The sequence below is a fragment of the Pseudochaenichthys georgianus genome, chromosome 22, assembly GCF_902827115.2.
Source record: "Pseudochaenichthys georgianus chromosome 22, fPseGeo1.2, whole genome shotgun sequence".
Taxonomy (NCBI): Eukaryota; Metazoa; Chordata; class Actinopteri; order Perciformes; family Channichthyidae; genus Pseudochaenichthys; species Pseudochaenichthys georgianus.
The window spans coordinates 4923715-4950083 of record NC_047524.1 but is presented as its reverse complement, the minus strand read 5'-3'; the positions used below and the strand labels follow the sequence as shown (position 1 = coordinate 4950083).

General features: G+C 40.6%; 3 protein-coding genes across 3 annotated transcripts in view; 1 reads left to right on the top strand and 2 right to left on the bottom strand.

Annotated features, from left to right (window-relative positions):
* Nucleotides 1-416: 416 nt before the first annotated feature.
* On the bottom strand, nucleotides 417-7274 carry LOC117467665 (kinesin-like protein KIF3B). The gene is made up of 8 exons (XM_034111464.2): nucleotides 5545-7274; nucleotides 5353-5454; nucleotides 5105-5227; nucleotides 4724-4842; nucleotides 4001-4117; nucleotides 3007-3121; nucleotides 2147-2325; nucleotides 417-1573 (listed from the first exon to the last, which is right to left on the bottom strand). Exons 1-8 carry the CDS (start codon nucleotides 6946-6948, stop codon nucleotides 1420-1422), a joined length of 2313 nt encoding a protein of 770 aa, XP_033967355.1. The 5' UTR covers nucleotides 6949-7274; the 3' UTR covers nucleotides 417-1419.
* A 115-nt stretch (nucleotides 7275-7389) lies between these two features.
* On the bottom strand, nucleotides 7390-17405 carry hadhab (hydroxyacyl-CoA dehydrogenase trifunctional multienzyme complex subunit alpha b). The gene is made up of 20 exons (XM_034111465.2): nucleotides 17261-17405; nucleotides 16500-16541; nucleotides 16326-16396; nucleotides 16105-16238; nucleotides 15728-15866; nucleotides 15502-15621; nucleotides 14050-14152; nucleotides 13784-13906; nucleotides 13575-13693; nucleotides 13350-13406; nucleotides 13148-13257; nucleotides 11033-11167; nucleotides 10395-10566; nucleotides 10186-10272; nucleotides 9972-10112; nucleotides 9389-9457; nucleotides 9044-9239; nucleotides 8836-8950; nucleotides 8496-8641; nucleotides 7390-8093 (listed from the first exon to the last, which is right to left on the bottom strand). The coding sequence occupies exons 1-20, from the start codon at nucleotides 17325-17327 to the stop codon at nucleotides 7948-7950; spliced, it is 2292 nt and encodes a 763-aa protein (XP_033967356.1). The 5' UTR covers nucleotides 17328-17405; the 3' UTR covers nucleotides 7390-7947.
* Nucleotides 17406-18903: 1498 nt separating this feature from the next.
* The window catches only part of rps6ka5 (ribosomal protein S6 kinase, polypeptide 5), a 31158-nt gene continuing 23692 nt past the window's right edge, over nucleotides 18904-26369 (top strand). Inside the window, exons 1-9 of the mRNA XM_034111522.2 lie at nucleotides 18904-19179; nucleotides 23346-23417; nucleotides 23578-23796; nucleotides 23960-24075; nucleotides 24184-24285; nucleotides 24594-24677; nucleotides 24801-24904; nucleotides 24990-25140; nucleotides 26032-26193. Coding sequence (XP_033967413.1) covers nucleotides 19110-19179; nucleotides 23346-23417; nucleotides 23578-23796; nucleotides 23960-24075; nucleotides 24184-24285; nucleotides 24594-24677; nucleotides 24801-24904; nucleotides 24990-25140; nucleotides 26032-26193 — 1080 coding nt within the window. The 5' untranslated portion in view covers nucleotides 18904-19109. The remainder of the gene's footprint in view (nucleotides 19180-23345; nucleotides 23418-23577; nucleotides 23797-23959; nucleotides 24076-24183; nucleotides 24286-24593; nucleotides 24678-24800; nucleotides 24905-24989; nucleotides 25141-26031; nucleotides 26194-26369) is intronic.

Genomic DNA, 26369 nt, shown 5'->3' with positions numbered 1-26369 from the left:
TGAACAATGTTTTAAATAATTGTACTCTTTTGTGACTTAAAGAGTTAGTCTACTATTTACATTTTTGAAGATGCATTTTGTTAAAACTAAGTAAAGCTTTTAAGTAAATGCAGTGGAGTAAAATTACATGATTTCTCTTTCAAATTAAGTGTAGTAGAAGTATACATTAGTATAAAAAAGTACCTCCAAATGTCACTTAAGTACAGTACTTGAGTAAATGTACTTAGTTACTTTACATAACTGCACTTAATATTTATAAAGCTGCCATTGCAAAGACTTCAAGATTCCCCACGTTGTTTTTAACAGTTGTAACTGCAGTGTCTTTAAAACGCTGTCACAAGCAATTATGGAAACTGTAGGTCTTGGAAAGAAAATACAGAAGGCAGTTCGAGATCATTTCAGTGTTTACTTTCATGTGTAAGCAGATGGACTTTGCATGGTTTCACATCTATAAGGCAGCTAATCAAGAGAGCGTTGCAGGCTTTCTTCACATTTTTGGCTCACAATTACAGTAGCTAGAAATCGAAGCAACAAGTCATCAAGCATACAGGCTAAACCAGGGTGTGTCCTCACCACCCTCCACTGTTTTGGCAAAGAACAGGTACATCTCCAAAATAAACTATAATTAAAATGTTTATAAAATAAAAAAAGAGCTGTAAAGATCCTCCAAACAATATACAATATGTCTGATTTCAGGACATTACATTTAGTCTGTGCTATTCATTGAGACTGGAGGAAGTCAAGAGAAACAACATGTTCTTAAGACAAGTGTTGGCAAAAACTATGCGTGTATTCATGGTTCAAGGGATAGTTTCGATTTTTTTGAAGTACGGTTTTATAAGGTACGTACTTTGGTTAGTTTAGATTCACCAAAGTCTCACAAAAACAAACAAATGGTCAAGGCAGCAGTAGATCAAGAACTCCCCTGTTGTGGGAGGTGAAATGACTGTTTATGTAAGGACGTCTGGCAGCTTGGAGGGAGGGTAAAAAAGGAATTCATTCCCTGTCTGGAACGGCTGTATGTAGCAAGTAAAAAAATGAAAATATTTTGAATATTGCGCACACTTAAACTGGTCTTGAGTTTTTCAGGTAGGCCTTTTTTATGTGGCTACAATATATTTTGCTGACGCCACTGTCCACAATAGACGCACATTGCTTAACTTCCCCAAACTGGGAACAAACAGTCATCAACTACTGTAATAAAATACAATAACCATGGATAAGTAGCTCATACAACCCCACTAAGAAAATCCAAACTTCCCCTTCACACTGAACACATGCATATCAAGTAACGAGGGGTGAAATCAATTTTAAATCAAGGCATAAGATTTCCCCCCATGTCTCCTAGATGTCAATCTGGAGTCCTTTGTGCCAACGCTGACCTCAGGCCAGCCCTGTGTGCAGTTGTGTTGAAACACATCAGGGGCTTGTCTGACTCGCTCCTTCCTGCGGAAGATAGGTAGCGGAGGATGGTCTTCTCTGTCTGTGAGAGGGAGAGGAGCTCTGAGATCCCGATGTCACTGCGGTCGATGATGCTGATGATGGGATGGATGCTGTTTGCGGTGCCTGATACCTGTAGAGCATTCAAAATACAAACATATTCGCTTATTATTTAATCAAGGAATCAAGGCCAGGTTATATGAACAATATAGAATATCCCGATACATACAGTATTTAACCAAAGACCTCAATTTCAATTTTGTGACTACTTGCCATATAGATGCTTTCACATAATATATTTACAAAGAGAATTTGATGATAATCATCAGTAATGTGGATTGACTAAGTAAGTAAAGGCAAATCATAACAGATAGAAGAGTCTGGTAGATCTGGAAAATCACTAGTCTAATTTTACAGTGAGAATTATAATAGATTTTTCAGTTGTATTGTATATTGAATTGCTAAGCCCTAGATGCAATACGTTTACTTTTGTATTGCCCCACATCATAAAATAACCAAAGTATTTATTCAAATGTACTTAAATGGGATTTATCAATAGTAACATATATAGTAAATAAGTACTGTTATTTAATCAAGTGCTGAGAGTTGTGGCAAGTCCATACCAATTGATTCTCATTTAAAAAAAGAAATGCTTATAACTGTATTTAAGAAACTAGGATTGACCCCTAAAGCATCCTTCTCTCACCAGGATTGTGATTTCCTGACCCGGGATGCTGCAGGGCTCCTCTCTCTCATGGGGACAGTCACCAGGAAATCCCCCATCAGCCTGGGGGAGAAGGCTCTCTCCAGGTGAGCGCCATCAAGGTTCAAGGAGAACATGGTGGGTGGAGACATGTCTAACTCCAACAGCATTATGTTCTCCGCCTGTAAGGCCAGACACAAGGAAAGCTATCATTATTATACCATTACTACACATGTAAATGCATTTATTGACTTGAGTGTATTGCCATCCTTTTTTAAATAATTTTGTTGAAATGAATGTAATACTGTTAACTGTTTGCTGCCCTTCAATAGTGTTTTATTTGTCAGATAGTTTATAGATTTTTTTATCTTCACCGTCAGCTTGTACATTTTCTACTTTTTAATGCTGTTTTATTTCAATTTTGAGATGTTTACATTTTAGAATAGCTTATTTCTACACTTTCAATTTTTACTTATGTGCAATGCCTTGTCTTTTATGCTGCTGCAATGCAAACATTTCTCAATTTGGGATCAATAAAGTACATCTTATCTCATCTTATCTTATAATTGAATATTATAGAGAAGTGCAGGAATGAGTTCTAAAATCTTAAAAAAGTGGGTTAGCATTTCTAAACCTGGTTCCCTTGACAGGGTGACAACATAAAACGTGTCAGTCAAACAGTATTTCTTTACTTTGTGATATTAAATGAGTGGTGCACTGTCATAAGATGCAACTGTTAAAGATGTGAATAGTTTCCATGGCTACTTGGAGGCTGTGAACACACAGAGCGGCTGATTAAGAGACAGATGATTTCACATTTCTTTCTCTGCTGTCCTTTTTCTCCAACTGTCCCGAGCACTGACCTGGTATCTGTATGGGACCCCAGTTGCCGTGGTAACAGCCATCTGTGCATATTGGCTGATTGGCCTCTTGTATCCCACCGCCGAGGGAGGCCTTCGCTTGACCTGAGTGGGGGCACTGGGGTAAAGACATGGGAAAGGAAGGGAGTACAGTTATTAATGCACAAGCTTCTGTGGTCAAATGTTATCTTTCCTTCTCTGCTGTTCAGCTTTCACAGTGAAGAAAAAGTGTCTCGATTTCTGAATAAAAATATCTGTTTCTTGGAGACGCAGACTGCATAAATTATCTATACAGCATGTGAGGTCAGATTACATTACGCCCTTCTGTTTACATTTTAAAAACCTCTGACTTTAGTGACACCTGGTGGTTGTATGGAAAATAGACACCGGGGCTGACATGACTGCAAAAACTGTAGGATATTTGAAATACATGGAAACACAAAAGGTATTTACTTGATGCAATTATCCTCTTATTTGTCTGATTTAACAAGATTATTATCTTAGAATTCTGATAAACTTACCATTATGTCAGAGTTCTAAAAATAAATATTTAATACAAATAAATGTTGTATTTTGTGTTTTTTGAAAAACCAGATACATCAAAGTTCCAAGAGAGAGTCTTTTTTACGTGAGAGCTTGATTTCATACAAGCAAACATTTTACATTTAAGTTATATTTTAATTTTAATTTGGGTTTCAGACATCAAGAGATACGCATGTCTTTAACTTATATAGATGTTATTGGTATTCATTTGTCAGCTTTGGAGAAGGCACCTCTGCACCTTGCAGTTGCTCAGATGTAAAGACTCTGAACGGCTGGAAAAGGTGGTGTTCCTCAGTTAAATTGATACGGCATGCTGAACAGATTTCCTTCATTTTCCATAAATTGTAACATTATGTAGATCAATATAAAAAGCATAGTAACAGCAGAGTTAAGTAGTTGTTCACAGTATCACAGAGAGTAGCTGATGTCAGCAAGGTGACATGAAATCACTGACCTCTCTGTGGGGATGACGGAGTGCAGTCTCCACTGATCCTCCTCGCTGTCAAAGTGCAGCCGGTGTATGATCTTGTTCTTGTCCTCCGGAGGTATAAAGTTCTCAATCAAGAGATATCTGCCAAGTGAAACACAAGTGTGTATCAGCTGGGGTCAGAGGAAGCATTACATTAAAACAACAACATCAAATGAAATAGTTGACCTACTTCACAGGCTCAAAACACACTACTAGAATAAAGGTAGTAAAAATGTTCCTACATTTATATGCCTTGAAAGTGGTACAATACACATGTGTAAAAATAATCAAAAATGCATTACTAGCTGATTTTTTTTAGCTCTCTGCCCATTAAAAAAAACTGCTTACCGAGCAACAAAAAGCATTTATTTCCTAGTTACAGTTGCGCTCCCTTCCTGTTATCCTAATACAACACGGAAATCATCCTATTCAGACCAAAATGCTCTGAAATCACATTAATTATTGTTTATATTGATCAAAATCCAATTTGATGTCGTGACATTTCTGATTGTGCCAGTTGAGAGGATGGAAACAGCATTTCCTGACATTTATTGCATGAAAATTAAATTAAATGTTGAATTGATGATCCAATTGGTCGTTATCATTTTCTATCCACCGACTGATAGATTATTCGATTGATCTTTGCAGCTTTGATGATGTGAGAAAACACAAGGACAATAATGCAACAGCCAAAAGGTGTCTCCTCACTTGTACTTGAGTTCTCTGGTGAGTTCGGTCTGCGTCTGTTCGAGCTCCTGTCGGATTACTACGTGTTCGTCAATGACGTCTCTCGTCTCCGCCTTTACCAACTGTAGTTTGGCATACAACTGTACAAAGAAGAGCACATATATAATATTACTACAATATATCTGCTGTCACTATTGCTTTACTCCACAAGTTATTTGAAACACTATACTCTATACATACAGGAGACGAGATGTATTTATTCCTAAAGACAAAGAAACAAGATTCTCTGTTGTTACTTCTGGCGATGTCACTCTTGATTATTATTTGACTTCTTGCAAATGGAATGAGGTTTTATTGCCTGTGTGATTGCATTAGGATGCGTCAGCGGGTGAGTCATCTTACCCTCTTCAGCTTTTTTGTCTTATGTTCCACCTCCTGCTGCAGGGAGGAGAACGTCTCTCTCATTTCTAAGGTCTCTTCGTCCTGCAACATCATCTCCTGCTGGATCTCTCTCTCTCGTCTTATCTGCAAAATCACACGGAACATTCAAGTGACGCCTATTTCAAAAACATATTCCTGTGACAGCCCCACAATTACTATCTGCAATACAAAAGTATGTTTTAAAACAAAAAAACGCAATATATTTGTACCTGTTCTGCAATTTCTTGTCTCTTCAGCTCCAGCATTTTTTGTTGTTCATTAGTGTGATCAATTATCGTCTTTCCTCCCACTAACAGTTTGCTCTCCATAGCCTGTGAACCCAGACATACAATGAATTATTTATTTCTTTTGTTCCCCCAGTGTCTCATTCATCCGACTGTACTGTACTGTATTTGATGTACCTTATATTTCTCAATGATCTTCTCCAAAGCATCTGGATCCCACTGCATGTCCACTAAACTTTTGCGGTTGTCTTTCAGGTGCTTCAGCCTCTCTCCGCTCCCCTGGCAGAGCATCACCTTGGGGTGGTCACTCCCTTCTTGTATACGACGCGTCACCACTGGTTCATCCACGAAAGCCTTCCACACGTCTGCATCCCTCTCATTGAGCATCTCCTCCTCCATCCCCGCCAGACTTTGACTCAGCCTCTTGCTGTTCCTTCTCCTCCTCCTCTCTTTCGCCAGCATCCCCCTCTCCTCCAGCTGGGCCTTCAGGCGTGCTATCTCCCCCTGAAACTCCCTCAGCAGGGCGTCTTTGGGATCCTCATTAATCCGAGGTTTGTTCTTTATGTCCTTGGCTCTGTTGGCGTACCTCAGCGTGGCCAGGGATTCCTCAAAGTCCTTGTGCGATGGCCCCACCGTGGCTATCATCACAGTCTTTGCGTTGCCCCCCAGTGAGTCCTGGAGGAGGCGGGTGAGTTTGGAGTCTCTGTAAGGGATGTGTGTGCTCTTGCCGTTCACCAGAGCTGAAATGACATTCCCCAGAGCTGACAGGGACAGGTTGATCTTGGCTGCCTCCTTTAGGCGCTTCCCTTTCGCACCTGTCTTGCTCTGGCGCTCGCTGCCAGCCAGGTCAACCATGTTCAGCTTCCCCACCCGGATGTGGTCCTCTCCATCTGGCCCTACTTCACTGCACTCCACGGTGATGACAAAGATGGCATGAGAGCGAGAGCTGCGTTCATTCATGTTGGTGAACCCCACAGACCTGGACTGGTTTCCTATGTTCATCACATGTTCAATCTCAGTGGCGTTTTTAGTCACCACTGAGGAGAGACCCCTCACATAGACCCCAGAGTCTGGGTTTTCCTTCAGCTCCAGCTTCTTGTTGTTGTCTTTGCACAGCAGGTCTCTGACTTCCTCCTGGTAGATCTCCATGTAGGATGACCTCACCAGGTATTTCTGATTCTGAGTCCTGGATATTTGTGTAAAAATGTGCTGGAATGAATTTGGTATAATCCCTCTCATCTCGGGGTCGTTTGAAACCCCCTGCATGGTGTGTGTTTTACCTGTCCCGGTCTGTCCGTACGCAAATGTAGTCCCATTGAAGCCTTTGAGCACAGACTCCACCAGAGGTCTCACAGCATCATCATAAATGTCCACTTGTTTTGAGTCCCAGCCGTACACTGAATCAAACGTGAACACTTTCATGGGCTCATCAGGTGGTGCCTTCGGGTTCCGGATGGTGATCTGCCCCAGCCTGTCATCAATCTGCAGGACGTCTTCACAGCCCTGGCTCTCCTCCTTCCTGCTGAAGGGCCGGCAGCGGACCACCACCCTCACCGCCTCGCACTGTTTGCTTTTAGACATGCTGGTCAGAAGTGAAAAGTATCCTCACCACGTTTTAAACATGCATTTTCTGGGGCGGGGTCCTCTCCCAATGTTTTCTTCTTCTTCTTCATACAGGTGCAGCCGCTGTGATTTCATGTCAGACAGACACACCTCATGTAATCCATCAGGAGCGTCTCCTCCGCGCAGAGCATCCTCCCGAACAGAGGCGATGTCACAAGAAATGTAGAGGCTGCAGGCAGCTACTGGAGAAAAAACACCCATCCGCCCCGGCCCAGCCCACACAGCCTCCTCGCGGTACACACCCTGCTCTGCGGACAATAGACAGCGGTCATGTGACCTGCGCGACCAATCTGATTGGAGCAAATCTTCTCATGGTACGCAGCTGTGGTCTCATTCTGTAATCTTGATATATTACCTTCATAACTTGCACCTGAACACATATTAAGGGTAAACAGCTGATTTGATTCCATAACAATGTTTTTATTCGGGCTCCACATTTACAGCATTGTTCAGACCAGGACAGAAAGTCTTTAATGTACAAAAAAAGAAAGGTCTCTGAACCATACTGGTAGACAGACATTCATTAATAATGGAAATGTGTCACATTTGGAAAATATTTTAATTATTTCACATCCACAGTCTCTTTACATCCGCAATGTGTGAATAAGCCTCCTTAATCTATACATTATCATCAGGTAAATCAATAATGTTAAAGTAAAAAAAAACATCCAATGTTGCCGACGTAACGCACTCAGTGGCCACTTTATTAGGTGCACCAGCTAAAACTAAGATAACAACAGCCCTGTGACAAATTGTACCATTTTATAACGTTAAGTGTCTGTTGAGGCGTAGGACTGCTGCATTAAACTGCATTGATTTTACTTAAGTGTACCTAATAAACTGACAACATGAGTGCATTTCAGTATGTTGCCCCTCCACTCGTGGTATAAATGTTAGGCACATTCTAGCGGCAAACTGGAGGACTATTAACAGCTACTGGCACACACGGTGAGTCGGTCAGTTGAAGAACTTCTTGCTAGGATCCTTTGCGTGATCGAGGAGGAGCTGGCACGGTGTGAAGTGATTCCCGTAGACGGATTCAAAACGCCTCATCTTCTCCACCAGCTTATCGGCACCAAAGCTGTCCACGAAACGGAAAGGTCCTGGAAGAGGTCAAATATTATGTTAGAGACATTATCAAGTTACATGTTAAATAACTAATATATTGTTTTCATTTTCTGTGAACAGCATTGGGGTCTTTCAGAAAGCCAGGTTAATGTTTAAACCAGGATTATTTCATTAAGTTTAACCATGTTAATCCTTAGCTTTTCCGGCTTAACCTCACCTCAGGCTAGACTGAGTCACTGAACTATAAATAAAACTAGATAAAAACATTTAAATAGTTTTTTAAAGTCAAATTCTATCCTTAAATGCAATTCCTGGGCTTTTCAATTTACACCTAACATGGAACAAAGAGGACACTCCTTATGCTCTTTTTATTGACAGAGGATGCAGCCTCGGAGCACGAGTGGCTCAGATGACCGAGACTTAGTTTGAACTCTGACCTCCGAGGCAGGGGGGGAATCCGAGCCCAAACACGGCCCCGATGTCTCCTTCCAGAGGGCCATTCAAAATGCCCTCCTGCAAACACATCACCGCCTCGTTGACGAACCGGGAAACCAGCCTGAACTGCACATCAGAGTCGGATGAACTGTAAAAGATTCACAAGTAAGTAAATATTCAAACGTATTAAAATCAGTCTAATGTAATATCAGGGCTCATAGGTCTTGTTTCGTCTAAATTTAACAATTTGTCCAAATCAACAGCAAACACATGTTATACTTGCAATAGTCATTTTCAAATATGACATAAATCACTACATTTAATTGTCCAGTTTTAACTTACACAGCAGGATTTGGTGTCAGCTTGAATTTCTCAAGAATATCTCCAATTTCTGGGTTCACATCTTTGGTCTTGAGACCTGGCTGGTAGACGTAGCAACCCTTTCCTGATTTGCGGCCTTAAAAATAAAAAAAGAACAAGAATGAATACAGTTAAATCAACTTTATCAAACCTTTCATGGAGTACAATTCTTTTATGTGATCATCCGTACCCTTGAATCCCTTTTCCACCATGGTCTTCAGAACCTCCACGTTCCCACCCCCAAAGCGGGAGCCGAAAGCTTTGCCCAGGTCCTCGGCCACATGGGCGGCGACGTCGATACCGACTTCATCAGCCAGCGTGGCGGCACCCACCGGGAACCCAAAGCTTGTGGTGAGAGCATCTAACTTCTTGGGGTCATGTCCTTCCTGTGAGAGCAGATGGATAAATGTATCACACGTTTAACAGCTACCCTGAATAATGAATGGGCTACATCTTAGGTCTTAAATCCTTTTATTACACCACATAATAAAAACAATGTTAACAGCTGTGTTTCCCGCTGTAGGAACACACTGACCTGAAGCACTCGAACTGCTTCCGCCAACATGGGAGCCAGACACCTTGTTGTGTAGAAACCAGGTCCATCCTGCAAAGACATGCGTTTACATTTGTATTAGGGGCCAATAACATTTCGCAATTATTAGCGTGCATTATCAAGGTTGCAATTAAGTCAAGCTACTTCTGCAAGTACTATTTTAGTTTTTCAAATTCAGGATTATTGCTAAGGACAAAGACTTTGCTTTGGTGTATAATTGTAAATACATAATAATATAAAATTAAAATAAGGAATAAAATGGTAAAAGATTAACACCTATATCGCTTTTTCAAAAGCTACAAATAAAAAATATAAAAATGAACGTTTATAAGAAATATAAATATATAAAATAAATGTGTTTGATACGAATTTAAGAATAAAGTCACCTAAGAATGAAAAATTGTGCAGAATATCAGAGTTTAAAGTGGCAACAAAACAACTTTGTCAGTTTTCATAATAATAAATATAATCCCTAATATATATATAGTAATAACAATAAAGTGTCATATAGAATGTTTGGTAACTATGAAGAGAAAAGGGAATCTCATGTGTTGCTAAACCTCACCCCAACAACGATGATGACTTTGCCCTGCTTCAGGCCGACGGCCACAGCAGAGGCTGTCGTGTCCTTTGACGTCTGGTCAGTGGTAATAATCTCCAGGAGCTGCATCTTGTCCACTGGAGAGAAGTAGTGCATCCCAATCACCTGAGGATACACAGTAAAAGTATTCAGCAACCATGGTTTCTTTGATGAAGTATAACTACAAGACTCTCCAAACCTTGTCTGGTCTCTTGCTGACAGCAGCGATGTCCTTGATGGGCAGAGCAGACGTGTTGGTGGCAAAAATGCAGTGAGGGGAAATCACCTGCACACAAAAGGTCAAAGTCAAATTGAACTAATAGTCACAAGAACATTGCAAGTGGTAATACCCTTGACTGATATGTACAACTTTTTGAGCCTATTGAGCCTAATTTCAGTCACACTTACAGCCTCCACCTCCTTCAGGACGGCGTGCTTGATGTTGATGTCTTCAAACACGGCTTCAATGACCATGTCGGCCTTTTCAAAGCCGCTGTAATCCAGCTGGCCGGTCAGGTTGGACAGAATGGAGTCCCTCTCAAATGTTGTGATGGCCCTCTTTCTCGTCTTGTCGTTGAGCCTTGTTTAAAATAAGAAACATGTTTTAGATTCCAACACATTTGTGCCTAAAAAAAAACTACTATTTTCAATATGTTTCAAAGCTAATGTATAAAGGTTGCTCTGGTATTAGACTGGAACTATATTAACACACATTTAACTATACTTTAGTAATATAGCATTTTGTATACCGCTATGCTGCACACAGTGCTTAAGTGCAAGAAAAAACAGCCCAGACAAAAAATTAAATTGACAACAAATACGATTTTGCAAGATTACAAATTACAACAGTCACCAATAACATACAACAGATAGTGGCCAGAACAAAAAAACAATGATTAAGATTTGAAAACTGATGCAACTACTTATATGTGCTCTCTATCTAGTCCACATTTTAGACAACCATAGTCATGATAAAAATGTGTGAATAAAATACTTTTAAAAAAATGTTCTCAATGAAACAACTAATATGAAGTATATGATCTCACCCTTTGTAAACCTGCTGCTGTCCCCTGGCCAGTCCAGTCAGAGTGGTGTCCTTCAGCACCGTGTGCACACCTTTGTCCACTGTCACCTGCGCAACACCTGCTCCCATCAGACCTGCCCCCAAGATGGCCAGTTTCCTAGAAGTAACAACAAAAACAGACAGTTTATCTCCAGTCTAAAAAAAACATCTGAAAATTAGAACATAGGAAGACTCTTATACTTCATTTACACCTAAGTATTGTGTTTGCTATTAGTGTGATTGTGACAACAGACCTGGCTTTTTCATTAGTATCGACCAAGTATTTAACTAAGACCATACATGCTAATCATAAATGATAAATGCAGACTTAACATGTGGGAATTGTCCCCCACATAAGCTCAGTATGTGAAGGGTGTAAGGGAAACTTCTGCAGCAATGGAGAGTCAGGACTCAGAGAGACACGAGGAGAGTTGGAGCTTTGATGTCAAACACTGATATTTAATACAAGTATCGGCCGGAGAAATTCACATCACAAGTCACAGTCAAAGGTTCTGACTGCACGGTCAAATCTGATCAGCCTCGCATCTTGGTAGACCCTTTAACTAGTTTACAGAGAGTCAAATCCACATATTGGGGATGGGCGTAAACACCTGGAGACACAGGAGACGTCTCTCTAGGGCTGTGCAATTAATCGTATTTTAATCGCGATTACGATTATGGCTTGCGACGATTATGAAAACAGCATAATTGACAAAATACGATTATTTTGCTGGGTGCGCTTTCGCCCCTCCCTAAAAGCCCACTCCGCCACGTGCGAGTGACATGTGTTGTGAGTGTTCAGCGCGAGCGAAGATGTCAGAACAAGAGCAGCAACTCGTTAAAAAGAAGGGTAAAACTATTTCCACTATTTGCAAGTACTTTATTAAAATGTATTTATCCAGGTAAAATCCCATTGAGATCAATGATCTCTTTTTCAAGGGAGACCTGCAGATACATTTCACATCGCTAAAGATATGTGCCCAGTTAGCACTGTTAGCAACCAGGGCTTTAAGCAACTTGTCAACACGTTGGACAAGCGTGACGCGATGCCGTCTCGGTATTATTTCAGCAGGTCTGCGCTGCCTGCACTATATGACAAATGCCGTGGGGAAGTTGAGAGAGATGTGCCTTCAGCTGACTACTTTGCGACCACAACGGACCTATGGTCTAGCCCAGGGGTGCCCAACCAGTCGATCGCGAGATGTGTCTAAAAATAGAACAACAATATTCTGTTATCGTTAATGTCCTGTAACATAATCTTCCTGTGCCAGAATAATGCACTTGAACGCATCAAAGCTTTGTGATTGGCCGGCGTCACCCCATGTGTCGGGGCGTGGCTGAGGGTCTTCAGTACAGGTGGCTTGTCACCTGCCTGCGCTCATCTCTGAAACCAGACCATGTCAACATGAATCTTTAAGAGATGACATGAGCAGCCCTACCAGCATTTGCCATGGTGGCCTAAACATTTTTATTTGATCTTAAATTGTAGTTCAACATTTATTTCCTGTTACTTCTGGACCATGACGGTTGGCCAGCCTTCAACGTTTAACTGAGTGGAATATGTTGAATATGTTTTACCAAAATGTTGGCTATATGTTAAGGAGTTTTCAGTAGGTTGTGACAGTGCACTGCATCATATTTGATTTAATTTATTTTGGTCTAATTTATTTTTATTTATCATATTAATAATATATGTTTAGTATGGTTTTGGAAGTGCGCTCAAATATATTTGTTGATCTTGTTTATTGGTAAAATATTATTTGTTTTAAAGTTCAATAAATGGTCAATGAATAATCGTCAAAATAATCGTGATATCAATTATTGACCCAAATAATCGTGATTATGATTTTTGCCATAATCGCACAGCCCTACGTCTCTCACATCTGTAGTGCTTAGAAGCCAGCGTTCTCACAGTCGTAAATCCCCCCCCTGTGCCCGCTAGGTCAGACCATAAAACCTGGTAGTCAATCAACATACGACTGCATTATCACATTCCTTACGGGAGATTAGAAGCAGGGTTGGTCGTAAATGTCAACACACAGAATAGGTTAAATATCTAGGAGTAAAGACAGAAATATTATACAAAGGGTAGACTTACTTCACTTCTTTTTCAGGAGTTCCAAAGCGGTTCTTCTTGCAAGCAACTTGACCGTGGTACAGACCGATCAGAGCTGCCGATTCTGAGGTTTGTGCCAGCTGACCGAAATTCTGTGACACGAAACAGGCAATTGGTTAGTATGACACACAATGTTTAACTGAAAATACTGAATTCACTGATGATGTAGGCTATAAAACCTCACCTGAGCCTCAGCCAAATATCCAGCATCGGGGCCTTGTTCTATTCCTGTCTTTGCAGACTGTGAATGAGAAGTTTGTATGTTGTCATGTTAAAAATAAGACCAACTTTTACAAAAAAGATTATTTAGAAAGAATACAGTTGCACACTAGTTAGCACACTTCTTCATTTTATAACCAATACCATCCAGATGTATTAACAAAAACAGTTGTAAAGAGTTTTCACTTACTTCAATGATTTTCAGGGGTGCAGGATAGAGTCCCTTGCTCTGCTTCATCACTTTCCCGTGAACAGTTTTGTAAATCTGGTTCCGCACAAACTCAAAGCTCATAACGTAGTCTTGAACTTCTATAGAGAAAGAACATAAACTCTTTATTGTAGTGCACATAACTAAAGTGACTACAACGGGCTAAATGCTCAATTCACAGCACAACTTACTCTCCATCGGGCCTTTCTTTTTGCTCAGAGGAATCGTCTTGTTGACAATCCCTCTGGCACATTGAATGGCAACTTCCTCAAGGTAGTCCATCGTTCTCTCCTCAGGACTCTTCAGCCCAGGTCCTACAATAGGAGCACAAATATCAAAATAATCAGTTAAACAATTTAATATTTTATCATCGGTGCTACTGAAAGTCAAATACTCAAGCATTGTTACAAACACTGAACGGTGAATTCATGGGTTTTAAAAACTCAAGACAGCTCACCTAGTGGGTCTACGAGTTGGTGGACGAGACCCATCTTCTTTGCTTTATCCGCTTTGATATTTCTCCCTGTCAGCATCATGTCAAAGGCATTGGGTAGACCAACCTGCAAGTAAAACAAGATGTATCAACAATATTGAATGTGATGTTCTGTGATTAAACAGAGATCAGTAATAATCCTGCAGTTTGAAGGACAGGAAATACTTGACATGGTGTGCTTGGGGGAATAATCTGTTTCCTGGTTGGCAGGATCTTCAGGCTGCACGTAAACATTTTAAACCAATTATGAGCATTAACCAGTCTGTTTTGCTTTACAGCCCAGCCATTTCAGGTTTTGTACTGACAACCAGAATCTATAACAATTATAGCGCACCTTCGCCAACCATGGTTTGCATCATCCCGCATACTGTATAGTTTTTGTACTTAAAGGTGACCTATCATGCTATATTTGAGCAATATATTGTAGGGCCATACCTATAAGTATATAAATATAGTTTATTTTTCAAAATACCAAACAGATCCTGCATTTTAGCCATGCCTCATTTCGCTCCATTTGCTCTTTCCAGCCCTGTTTTTGCAGGGGGCTGATTCTGTGAGCTGCAGCTGACCACGCCCCCCCGCAGGAGAGGGGAGCGTGCTCTGATCAGCTGCTGAGCTGTCAGAAGAGGGGGACAAAAAGAGATCTCCGTCCTCCGTGTTTTATTCTTATATGATTATATAGAGTCGTTATTCATTTGTTTTAAAGCTAAATAAATAACAAAGAAGACCTTTGACCGGCACTTTCTAATTTTGTCCGGAAGATTTAAACTTTAACGGACATGTTGACCGGCGAAAAAAAATCTAACTGAAACTCTGCCGCACGGTCCGCTCATTCCTTGGAAGAGGCGGAGAGGTGGGTGTTCGTCATCTGCTGGTGGACTAACTGGAGAGAATTACAGCGAGGGAGGGATTGCATTGAATTACAGCAGCAGGAGCGAACGCTTGCCTCAGGGAGAGAGAAAAAGAGCCACAGCGGAGAATAAACAGAAGGGCAACCATGGCAACCATGAGGGAAGTCTTCTTCGCTGCTTTTGTGGCAGACTACAGCGCCACTTACAGGCCTGGCATATGAACTACAGCGTCTCCAGCGCTTTCGAGCGGCAATGGCCGGCCGTGGCCCAACCCCACATTCCCCTGATAGGTGGAGAGTTGGCCATATAGGCGGAGCTCCTCATTCCTGACGTCAGAGAATTTTCAAATCTGTATCAGTCTGTATCAGCTCCGTTGCAGCCCCGTTTTTAGAGATTTGGGTACGGAGGAAAAGAGAGAGGGTTGTGTTTTCTGACACTTGGTGAGTTCCCTGACACACCGGGGACACATATTCATGTATAAAAGACGTACAAAAGTGCATTTAGCATTATAGGTCCCCTTCAAATAAAGCAGGACAGTTAGGTAAATAGTATTTCCAGTTCTTACCAATTTGGGGAGTCTCTGAGTGCCACCAGCTCCAGGCAGAAGACCCAGCATCACCTCAGGAGTACCCAGAATGGTTTTCTTACTCTTTGTTGCAATTCTGTACTGGCAGGCGATGGCAAACTGAAATGCAAAAAGAGCCCATTATAACTCATCATTATCAATCATCTTCATCACATATTAATGATATACTCAAACATTGTTTTACTCTGAAATAGTTTCTCTTTACCTCCAAGCCTCCCCCTAAGCAAGAGCCGTTGATGGCCGCCACAATGGGTTTAGGCGATTTCTCGATCATGTTGAACATCTTCTGCCCTTCCTGAGAAAGTGCTGTGACCTCCTCTGCACTTTTGCAGGCCGAAATCATACTGAAAGAGATGTTAAGTATATCACAAAACAAATACAAAGCATCTCCATTGTGTTAATTCCTTGTAATATAATTTTAAAACATCCTAATTCAGGCTATGCATAATATACATGTGTTGTGTTTTAGCAAAAGCAGTTTATTTTCAAAACGGTCGCACGTAAATATTGAGTTAATTGGTTAACTGTGTAATAGCAATGAAAATGTTATATGGCGGTGGATTAAAAGAGATTTTCTCTTACTTGATATCAGCTCCTGCGATGAAGCACCCCGGCTTTGAGGAGATGAGTACAGCACTTTTAACATCATTGTTGGCCCACACTTCTTGCATTACTTCTCCCATCTCCTTTTGCATTTGGATGGACAGTGTGTTGACCTGCAGGGAAGAGAAGATGACCATTAGGTCCACATTACACCTGCATAGTTCTGATTAATGTCACATACATTTTCAATGAGAGCACACCTTGGAGTTTGGGTCGTTGATCCGCACAACAGCCACATCGTCCTTGACTTCATAGCTCACATGGGTCCGGGCTAAAAATAAATAAGGGAGATATAGTACAGTGAGAAAATAATACTGTCACTGAACAGGACAAGGTGCCCTTTTCCCCCATATACTGTAAACTTCTGTAATTACCTAGCATTGCAGGAGCTACTGAGAAGGTGCGAGATGTACCACCTGTAAAAAATGACAATAAGCAATACATTATTACGAGTCATGTGTCATCACTTAATACGTCATCCAACCCAATCTGCTTTACCCTTATGTCCATGTAAAGAAACGCACAGCATTAAACCCTAAACACTGTATAGAAACACACTGCCTTCGTACAACATTAATATGAAACGTTTATGAGACGTACACATGATATTTGGCCATGACCTCAGACCATACTGTGTCACCTAGTGCACAAATGACCCTTCACCTACATTCTCCGCCTACCAGGCATTCACACAGACAGAGCCCAAAGTAGCCGACACAATGGCGAATCAATGGCACAAGTTTGTATATCCCCGTTTACACTTTTCTGGGAGGGACAACTTAATTTAAAATAACAAGCAGTCTGAATTCAAACGTACATGTTTAACCAGATACACAACCTATTCCGTAGCAGCCTGCTAACGTTAGCACGCACAGATGGCACGTTTTAACTCAAGTTTGCTAGTTCAAACTAAAAAGTTCCACCTACAAAAAAGACTCTGGTTGAACTTTGTGGTTGTGTGTTGTCAATAAAAACAGTGTTGAATGAAGCACCCCACCACTCACATTCTCCAGAGCTAACAGCTAATCCAACAGGCTAATTACCCACACAGCACTTAGCAAACCCAGTAGTTTCAGTGTCATTCTCCGCATTGATTCTCTTACATGTGTAAATATGAAATACATTTAGTTTCTACCTGTGAAGAGAGCGTATCTCCTTGATGGGAATCTAGCAAGAACACCAAGGGCTCGAACACCAGCCATCTTGGGGAGCGGAGGTCAGTGAGAGAGCAGAGAAGTGAGGCTAACTAGCTCGCTGTCAAACCACTGAAGGAAGCAAGCCCGGCGAGTTTGTGCAACTTCCTGAAAACCGTCAAACGAATCAGAAGCTGATTGGTTCTTACCAAAAATAGCCGAATGCCATTGGCTGACTCTGAAGAGCTCGTATCTCATTGGACGTCCTGGGGCCACACAACGCCTCCTAACTCTGTCACTGACACTGACCAAAGTTCTCATCGCTGACGACTGTAGTTGTTTTTGCTTTAAATCAACGTTGCCAATCAAATTATTATACTTTTATTATATTTAGGAAATATATGACATATAACACATTTGTACCTAAAGCATTGTACAACAATTACAACTGTTATACCACATGAGAGCAATGGCAACATGGCGCCACAAGGTGGAGGTAGAAATCCGTTTTAAAGAATTAAAACTTTGCTCAAGAATAAAAAAACGGTACTTTTCACATATCTGACAAAAACCGGAACTATCCTTCAGGGGTAAAAAAATACAGGTTGTAAAATACCTGTTTCTCAACTATAGATAACAATTCTGAACGTTTCTGCAACTACAGGGTTAGATTAAAGATAGCATATATAAAATCAAGCAAAATGCAATGTACTGTCAATACCGTTTATACTGTACATATTCATCTGTTTATAGCCTATTTATAATTATTCTTCTTATGTACTGCACTGCTATTTTGCACTTCTAGTCAGATGCCAAACTCTCATGTTGTCACTAGTAGGCCTAATTGTAATGACAATAAAGTTGAATCTGAATCTGAATCTAATAAACAGATATTGCACTTTTTACTCCACAACATCGATGTAATAGCTCTAGTTTCCAACTAATTTACAAATCTAGCCTAATTTATTAATACATCATTAAAAAAACATCAATTATTATCTTTACCATCTACATAATTTACATATTACTGCAAGATGATATGATTAACATTATTCTTCAGTGGCCCTCCAAGTTAAAGTGAAAGTTCTTTATTATTTCATATGAAGAAGCAATGAAAATAAAATTACCTACGACAACACTTATACATATGTGTATTAATGACAAATATTGCAGTTAAAACAAAATGAGAATCTGAACATAAAATAATGCAAGTTAGAGATACAATATAAACAAAAGTAATTTGCGAGTCATAAACATGACTGCTAATGCTAATTATTCCAGGTTATGTCTAATGAGATATATTGTTGCTAATGCAAAGTATTTTACTTCAGATATTTAATTAAGGACTTTTCCTTGGACAGTACTTTGATTTATATACATAGCTGACTTATTATTCTTTCACTAATGACTGTTCCCAACTTGGAAGTAAGTTTTAATGAGCAATTATTAACTAAACGCACCTCAAATTCTTCACTTCTTACCTCTTACATGAGCGTGAACGAGGGACAAGTGAAGGCAGCACCAGCTTTTGAGGAAGGCGGGATGAATTATCGCTTACACGAAAAGAGCCAATCAGAGGTCAGATTTCCACATAGCAACCCCAATCAGCGCAGAGGGAATGTCTGGTTGCGAAGGTAGTGGCAGTTGTGGTGTGCTGCTGGAAGAAGCAAGTGTTTTCACTGGGCTTGTTTGCTGCTTGGTTTAGTAGCAACATTTTGCCCATATATCTGTTAAGTTTGGCGCCTAACTAACAGGCGTATTACTCTCTCGCTTAATAATTATGTCTCCGCATGTTAATATTGCAAACTACCTTGTCTGAAAAGCATCTTTGAATATAATTGGAACATTACGATGCCATCCCCGATGGAGGGATCTTCCAGAGAAGGTGACCTCTTTACTGTGAAACATGAGCTGAAAAATGGTAAGTTTAACTTCAACGCAGTCCGATTTATTTGCTTGTTATCTTTAGTAGACACGTGTCGGGGGAAATGTTAGCTGGCTAGCTGTGAAGAGCTGTCACTGTCAGTGGGCATTTGTACTGAGCGCGACCGTTAAGTCCGAACATGGCAGAGGAAGGCTAACGTTAGCTGCACTTATTACTGAGGCTGCTGCTGTCTGTCTCGCGCAAACAAACGTTACCTAACCATCTCACTAGCTAGTTTATAACGCTGCCAAGGAAACAACATTAGCTTCAGCTACTAATTAACGTGTTATTAGGCTAAATAAGACCATTGACAGAGATTATAAGCAGATAATGCCTGTCAACGCCTTAACTCAAAGTCAATAACCATTTAATTGAGTTGGTTTGTTGTCACTGCCCGGTCCTGTTAGCCAACGAAGAGCAGACACAGCTGCAGTGCTGCCAAGTGTCAGGAGTACATGTTAGCTTGGTTTCATTCTGCATTCATACATGTGCAGTGGTGTAAAGTAACTAAGTCGATTTACTCAACTACTGTACTTAAGTTACATTTTTGAGGGACTTGTACTTTGCTTGAGTTTTTCAAATAGTGTACTTTTATTCTACTACATTTATTTGTATACCTTAAATTACTTTGCTTATTTGGATTTGGAGTAAATCCACAAGCTACCTTGCAGTATTGGAAGGAATTATAATAAGCTTCACCTTTACCAGCTGTGAGAAAACACACATCCATACAAATATATAATTTTTGAAATGAAGCAAATCTGCATCTGAGTACTTACTTTAATTTAGCTACTTTTATTATATTTGATGCTAATGCTTTTGTACTTTTACCTATATGTAAGATTTTGATCGAGGACTTTTACTTCAAACAGAGTATTCCTGCTCTCTGGTAGTTCTACTTGGTACAAGAGTACTTCTTCCACCTCTGATTACCAGATTTAAATGATGTGGTTCTGTAGTTAATGCCATGTCTGTTAGCTAACTTCTCTTTATCCAACAAAGAGCAGACACAGCCGCAGTGCTGCCAAGTGTCAGGAGTAAAAGTTGTTTTCATTCTGCACATTATACATGTGTGTACATCAAGAGTCACATTAGACTGTATGTTCTGGTAGCCTGGTGCATTTCTTTGACTCTTGGCTAGCCTTGTTAAATGCCTAACATCACCCTCAAACTGGGAGAAAAATATATTTATGAAAACATTAAGTCAAATCTGTATTCCTATTTACAAATCACATACTGTTTAATTTCTTACGGTTATTGAATACAATTATATAAAAATAATCTCTGCATTGTTTAGTTAGTTCTAAGTGGTGCAGTTTGAGAATGTACAATTGGCCCAGTCTCCTCTGATGTTACACTGCCTGTGAGACAGAGTCCAACCACACATGTCCAACACATAGGACATAACCTAATAATAATAATAATAATAATACATTATATTTATAGCCTATAGGCCTAGCGCTTTTCTACAACGCAAAGACGCTTGCACACTTACACACGTCCTGCAATACACATGCTGCAGCTGCTCACTGTTTGTAAAAGTAAAGAAATAGTATTTTCATTTCCATAATGTACTTTCTATACCCTGCTTCATAAACAATACTGACATCCTGCTCCTCCGAGTCTGGGGGTCCGGGGATGTGAGGACAGCGCGAGGACAGACAGGGAGGCTGCCGGTACCGGTACCGGAACAATTGTTATTTGTTCCTACTCGGAACCGAGTGTTGCTTCCCAAGCCTGCCACTGTGCTTCACTTCCCGCCCCGCTCCGCCCCCGTCTAACTGTACAGAATGCGGCGAGATGCATTTCCTTAGGAATCGACAAGCAGAACCGAAACGAACAATGGCGGACACGTACAATTTGCGAATGAGTTCTGCCTTTTGTAAACTGAATGTATCAATAATTTGTCAATAAATCAGGTTGAAAAACGTCACTTGTCCGCCGGACAAGTCAATTGAAAGATCTACTTGTCCGATATTGTAAATAACACGTCCCGGACGGTGGGACGTGTACTTTTTCGCACACTGGAGTGGCTTCAATGCAGAGGGGCTGCTGAATGAAGTTGGAAACTGGCTAAACTGCAACTGGATTATAATGACACGGTGCTGCTGTTCAGGCTGGAACATGACTGCTGCTCCCCCATTCACTGCCCTGCCCTAAATATGCAGTCAGTCAAGTTTTTTGGAGGGAATTTGCATACATTGAGCAGCTGTATTACCTCTGCATTGGACCCCTGCTGTAACATCTGACCTAGTTTTGACAATACAGTAAAAGAAAAAGATAAAATAAATACCTACTAAGTCCATTCAATTAGTCAGAAACTTAATTGGCGACGACAATCCTTTATTCGTTTGAGTCTTTTTTTCAATCAGAAATAGTAAAACAATTCCAATATTCTCTGATTCCAGCTTTTCTTTGCCATAATTGTAAACTTAATATGTTTAGGTATATAGACTTTTGATCGAACAAACCAAGTCATATGAAGACAGGTTTGGATTTGTGAAGTTGTGATGGCCATTCATTTCACGTTTCCTTGAGTAAAAAATCAATAATGAATCAAAACAAGGATCAGCAAATTGTTAATAATTATCCTATAAGGGAACATATTTGGTAGTTCCAGCCTCAGACACAATATTACATTTTGAAAAACAACCTAGGTCAAATGTTGTTGAAATTCGATGGCCTGCTTTTAAGTTTGATCCGTTATGTAGGATTTCATTTAAGGAAAGTGTTTTCTTCAGAGGAACTTAAGCATTTCTGTCTCGCAGACTGCAGAGATTCCGCTTGTAGTAAGGAAATCATCTGGTTCAACACCTCTGTCAGTCTATTAATAAACACCTAACTCAAATTGGGCCATGGCAGATGAGCTTGACGAGGCTGCTATGTAACCTGAACCCCTGACCTCAGATTGGAAGGACAGGGTTGTTGTTTTGAGACGATACAGTATGCACCAAGTGTCTAATAATTGCACCTTTACTTCTTGTGTGCTGGAGAAGCATGCAGCAGAAAAAGATGAAATCAGCCGCTGAAATGGCTCAGTAGCCTATTTTCAGAGTGTGAGACAGAATGAATGTTTTCACTACAATGGAGATGCTTGTCTGAGAGCGTGCGATGCTCAGTCGGCTGCACGGGGAGACCATGATTTAGAAAGACAGGAGGAGTCACAGTGTTGGCTGACTTTACTAAAGATCCCTGATGGAAGATAATGACCTTTTGCTGGTTAATGTAGCAAGTATATTTTATGTTGCATGGAAGATAATCTCATCCTGGCATCGTTGTTTTCATGAAGCAAATGTGTCTTCATTATTTGCACATTTTTTACAATTAAACAAATTCACCTGCTTGACTTTCCCAGGCTGCTTGACTTTCCCAGGCTGCTTGACTTTCCCAGGCTGCTTGACTTTCCCAGGCTGCTGCTATTTGCGTTCATTTAACAACAAAACAGACTTTTATGGCTTTATGGGTTCAAGTCGCTGGTCCCCACTTTTACAACTTTTTAGTCAGCAGAATTAGCTTTTTACGCCATAAAGCGGCATGACTGAGTCTTTTTGTATTAAAAATGAAATCTAAGAATACCGTATGTGTAACGTGGGCACCACTTACAAAATATAAACTATAATGAGGCTGTAAGGTGATGCAATGCGCTCTCTGGTGCAGCTTTTGGCAATTTATCAGAACAGCTGACCAGATTACAATTTATTTACAACTTGGCCGCATCAACCATATTCTTTAGATGTGAGAATTTCTTGACTCATTTTATCAATGAAATGTTTGGTTAGTGAACGGCTTGTAGGTCATGCCTCTGTTGTCTTAATGTGGGACAAAGTACGTAAGTGGGAGTGTGGACTACAAACAGAATTGAATATAGATACATTTTCCTGTCTCAGCTGAAAGAAATCCTAATTTGGAAAGTATTTATGTTTTTCTTTGCTAGCAACTCATTCATTTTGTGTCTTTTTGTACACATCAAATATTAATGGACATCAGACCCCTAAGGGACTCTCTACTCTATATCTACTCTAATGATCTCTAACAACGAAATGTAACAGGACATTTGTTGTTGAATTTTTCTACAGTACTTTATAATTCAAGCCACTTTAGTTTTGTAACGTGAAAGAAATGGTTTGTCTGATTCTAATACTTTACGTCTGCTCTGACTTCAGCCAACCTGACGGGCCACGTGGAGAGAGTGGGCATTGAAAACTTTGAGCTGTTGAAGGTGCTTGGCACAGGAGGTGAGTGACATGTTAAACTGTGCGTTGACCTCAATGTGACATGTACATGATGGTGTGTGCATGCCATGTGTTTTCTAGAATGATCAGCATGTCACAGCATTCATTCCTGCCTTTTTTGCACTGACCTTTGCTCTCTGTCTTTGTTTATTTTAACCACCAGCATATGGCAAGGTGTTCCTGGTGAGGAAAGTGAGTGGCCATGATGCAGGGAAGCTGTACGCCATGAAGGTTTTGAAGAAAGCCACAATTGTACAAAAGGCAAAGACTGCTGAACACACACGCACGGAGCGGCAGGTGCTCGAACACATCCGCCAGTCTCCGTTCCTCGTCACACTTCACTATGCCTTCCAGACGGATACCAAGCTGCACCTCATTCTCGGTTAGACTTTCTTAATAGGGAACTGCCTTCTGTGTTATGTTTATCAAGAAAAATAAAAGGTCAATGATTGTTTTTAATAAATAAATGAATTAGCATTAGTTGCTCTTTCCTGTAAAAAAACATATTATTTGATGGAAACATGATATCATCTCTTTTTGAATAGATTATGTAAACGGTGGAGAGCTCTTCACACATTTGGTCCAAAGGGTGCGATTTAAGGAACAAGAAGTTGCGCTGTACAGTGGAGAGATTGTGTCAGCGCTGGAACATCTACACGAGGTCATTCATAGATTCTACACAACCAAGGCCTCTTGTATGTTCAGGAGTTGTCTATTGATGGTTACTCTTTTCTGTTGCACTTACCCTTCTGTCATTTTATTGTTGCAGCTTGGCATTGTCTACCGGGACCTAAAACTTGAGAATATTCTGCTGGATTCAAGTGGACATATAGTTCTCACAGACTTTGGCCTCAGTAAGGAATTTGATCAGGTACAGTATGTCTCAACCGTACGTTTAAATACCCATCCATCCATAAACTGATGACCCAAGAGAACAGAAGGAACAGATTCTCTCCTAAACTCTTTTAACATTAAATATATATATATTTTCCCAAACTTTCACTTACTTTTTGCTCATGTAGTCAAGGATTATAATGGTTCCCTGTTGAAAAGTCCTTAAAAAACGAATAAAAGTTTTTTTATCACCAAATGATATTAATTATATCTTTGATCCTTGAGTTTTTTTGTTATGTTTAGATTTTTAAAATGAGTCTTTTTTTTGTGCATTTGTGAACACAGATGGAAAGAGCGTTTTCTGTCTGTGGCACCATTGAATATATGGCTCCAGAAATAGTGGAAGGTGGAGAGTCTGGACATGACAAGGTAAGATGTAGTTTGAGCAGCCTAAATTCTCCTCTCTGTATTCCTGGATGTGTGCCCTGCAGTGAGGTTTTTCTTTTAGCGTGTTAAGATTAAGTCACGGGTGGTTGCTTTCATTCATTCCAGGCGGTGGACTGGTGGAGCCTCGGCGTTTTGATGTACGAGCTTCTGACTGGCGGATCCCCCTTCACCGTGGATGGAGATGAGAACTCGCACACGGACATCGCCAAGTATGGATTCTCCCTGATCATCAGCCACAGTTTTCATCTAGCCTTTCATTATAATCACTGACCATGTCCGTCTCACACAACACAGGAGGATTTCAAAAAAGGATCCTCCCTTCCCCAAAGATATGGGACCTCTGGCCAAAGACCTCATCCAGCGACTCCTCATCAAAGACCCCAAACAGAGATTGGGATCAGGCCCTAAAGGAGCGGAGAATATAAAAAAACACCCATTTTACCAGGTGGGTCTCATTGCTTGTCTTGAATATTTCATAATATTAAAAAAAATCTATGTAACAGTGGGCTGGTAATCTACATAATGGGGCTGCCTTAAAGTGCACCCATCATGCTATTTTTAGGCAATAGCATAGGTCTCAGATATATAACAATATATAAAAAACATGTCTATGAAGTGTTTTGCTCAAAATACCAAACAGATCACCCATTCTAGCCATGCCTCATATCCCTCTATTTCACTTCCTGTTTCAAAATTGCTGATTTGGGGTATAAAGCTTTAAAAAAAAAAAATGTGATTAAAAAAAAAAGGGAGGGGGCTGAGCTCATGCGGGAGATTCTACCGGCAGATACTGCCGTGATGAAACGCCATATCATGGATTATCATGGATTATCTCTGAAACAGTTTGGAGCTCAAAGGCTTTCTCTCTGGCCGGTTATACCACATGGTGAGTTCCTTTGTATTTCCTGCTTCTTCACGCACATGCTCTCCAGTACAGGTTAGCTCTGAGTGTTAGCGATGCTAATGTAAACACCGACCATATTACGTCCAAAACAGTCGGGCATTGTTTCTGATGGCAACGTCTCTGATTGGCCCGTGGGTAAAGCCAGCCTACATTTCCGATATTACGTCATATCGGACGCAAATCTGGATCAGCTCCGTTGTAGCCCCGTTTTTAGAGATTTGGGTACGGAGGAAAAGAGAGAGGGTTTTATTTTCTGATGCTGCGTGAGTTCCCTGACACACCGGGGAGGACACATCTTTATGTATAACAGACATCCAAAAGTGCATTTTGCATGATAGGTCCCCTTTAAGTGAGGAGAAAACTGTGTTTGTTTAAACTACATTAATAAGGATAGCGATCAAACAAAATGTATTTTTTCCAAACTCACTTTAGAAAATTGACTGGGAGGACTTGGCAGCTAAGAAGGTTCCCGCCCCGTTCAAGCCAGTGATTCGGGACGAGCTGGACGTCAGCAACTTTGCCGAAGAGTTCACGGAGATGGACCCCACCTACTCTCCTGCAGCTCTGCCTCAGAACTGCGACCGCATCTTCCAGGTGGGAGAGCGTCACAGGATGTTAGACAACCAGACTATTTTTTGTTGTGACTCATTGTTTTGTTCGCACACATACTCATTCCTCTGTGTTCTTTCAGGTCACTGCACAGGACAACATTTGTATTTCCATTTGCTCTGTGCTCATGTTTATCTGGGCTTTGGTTGCAGGCAGTGTGA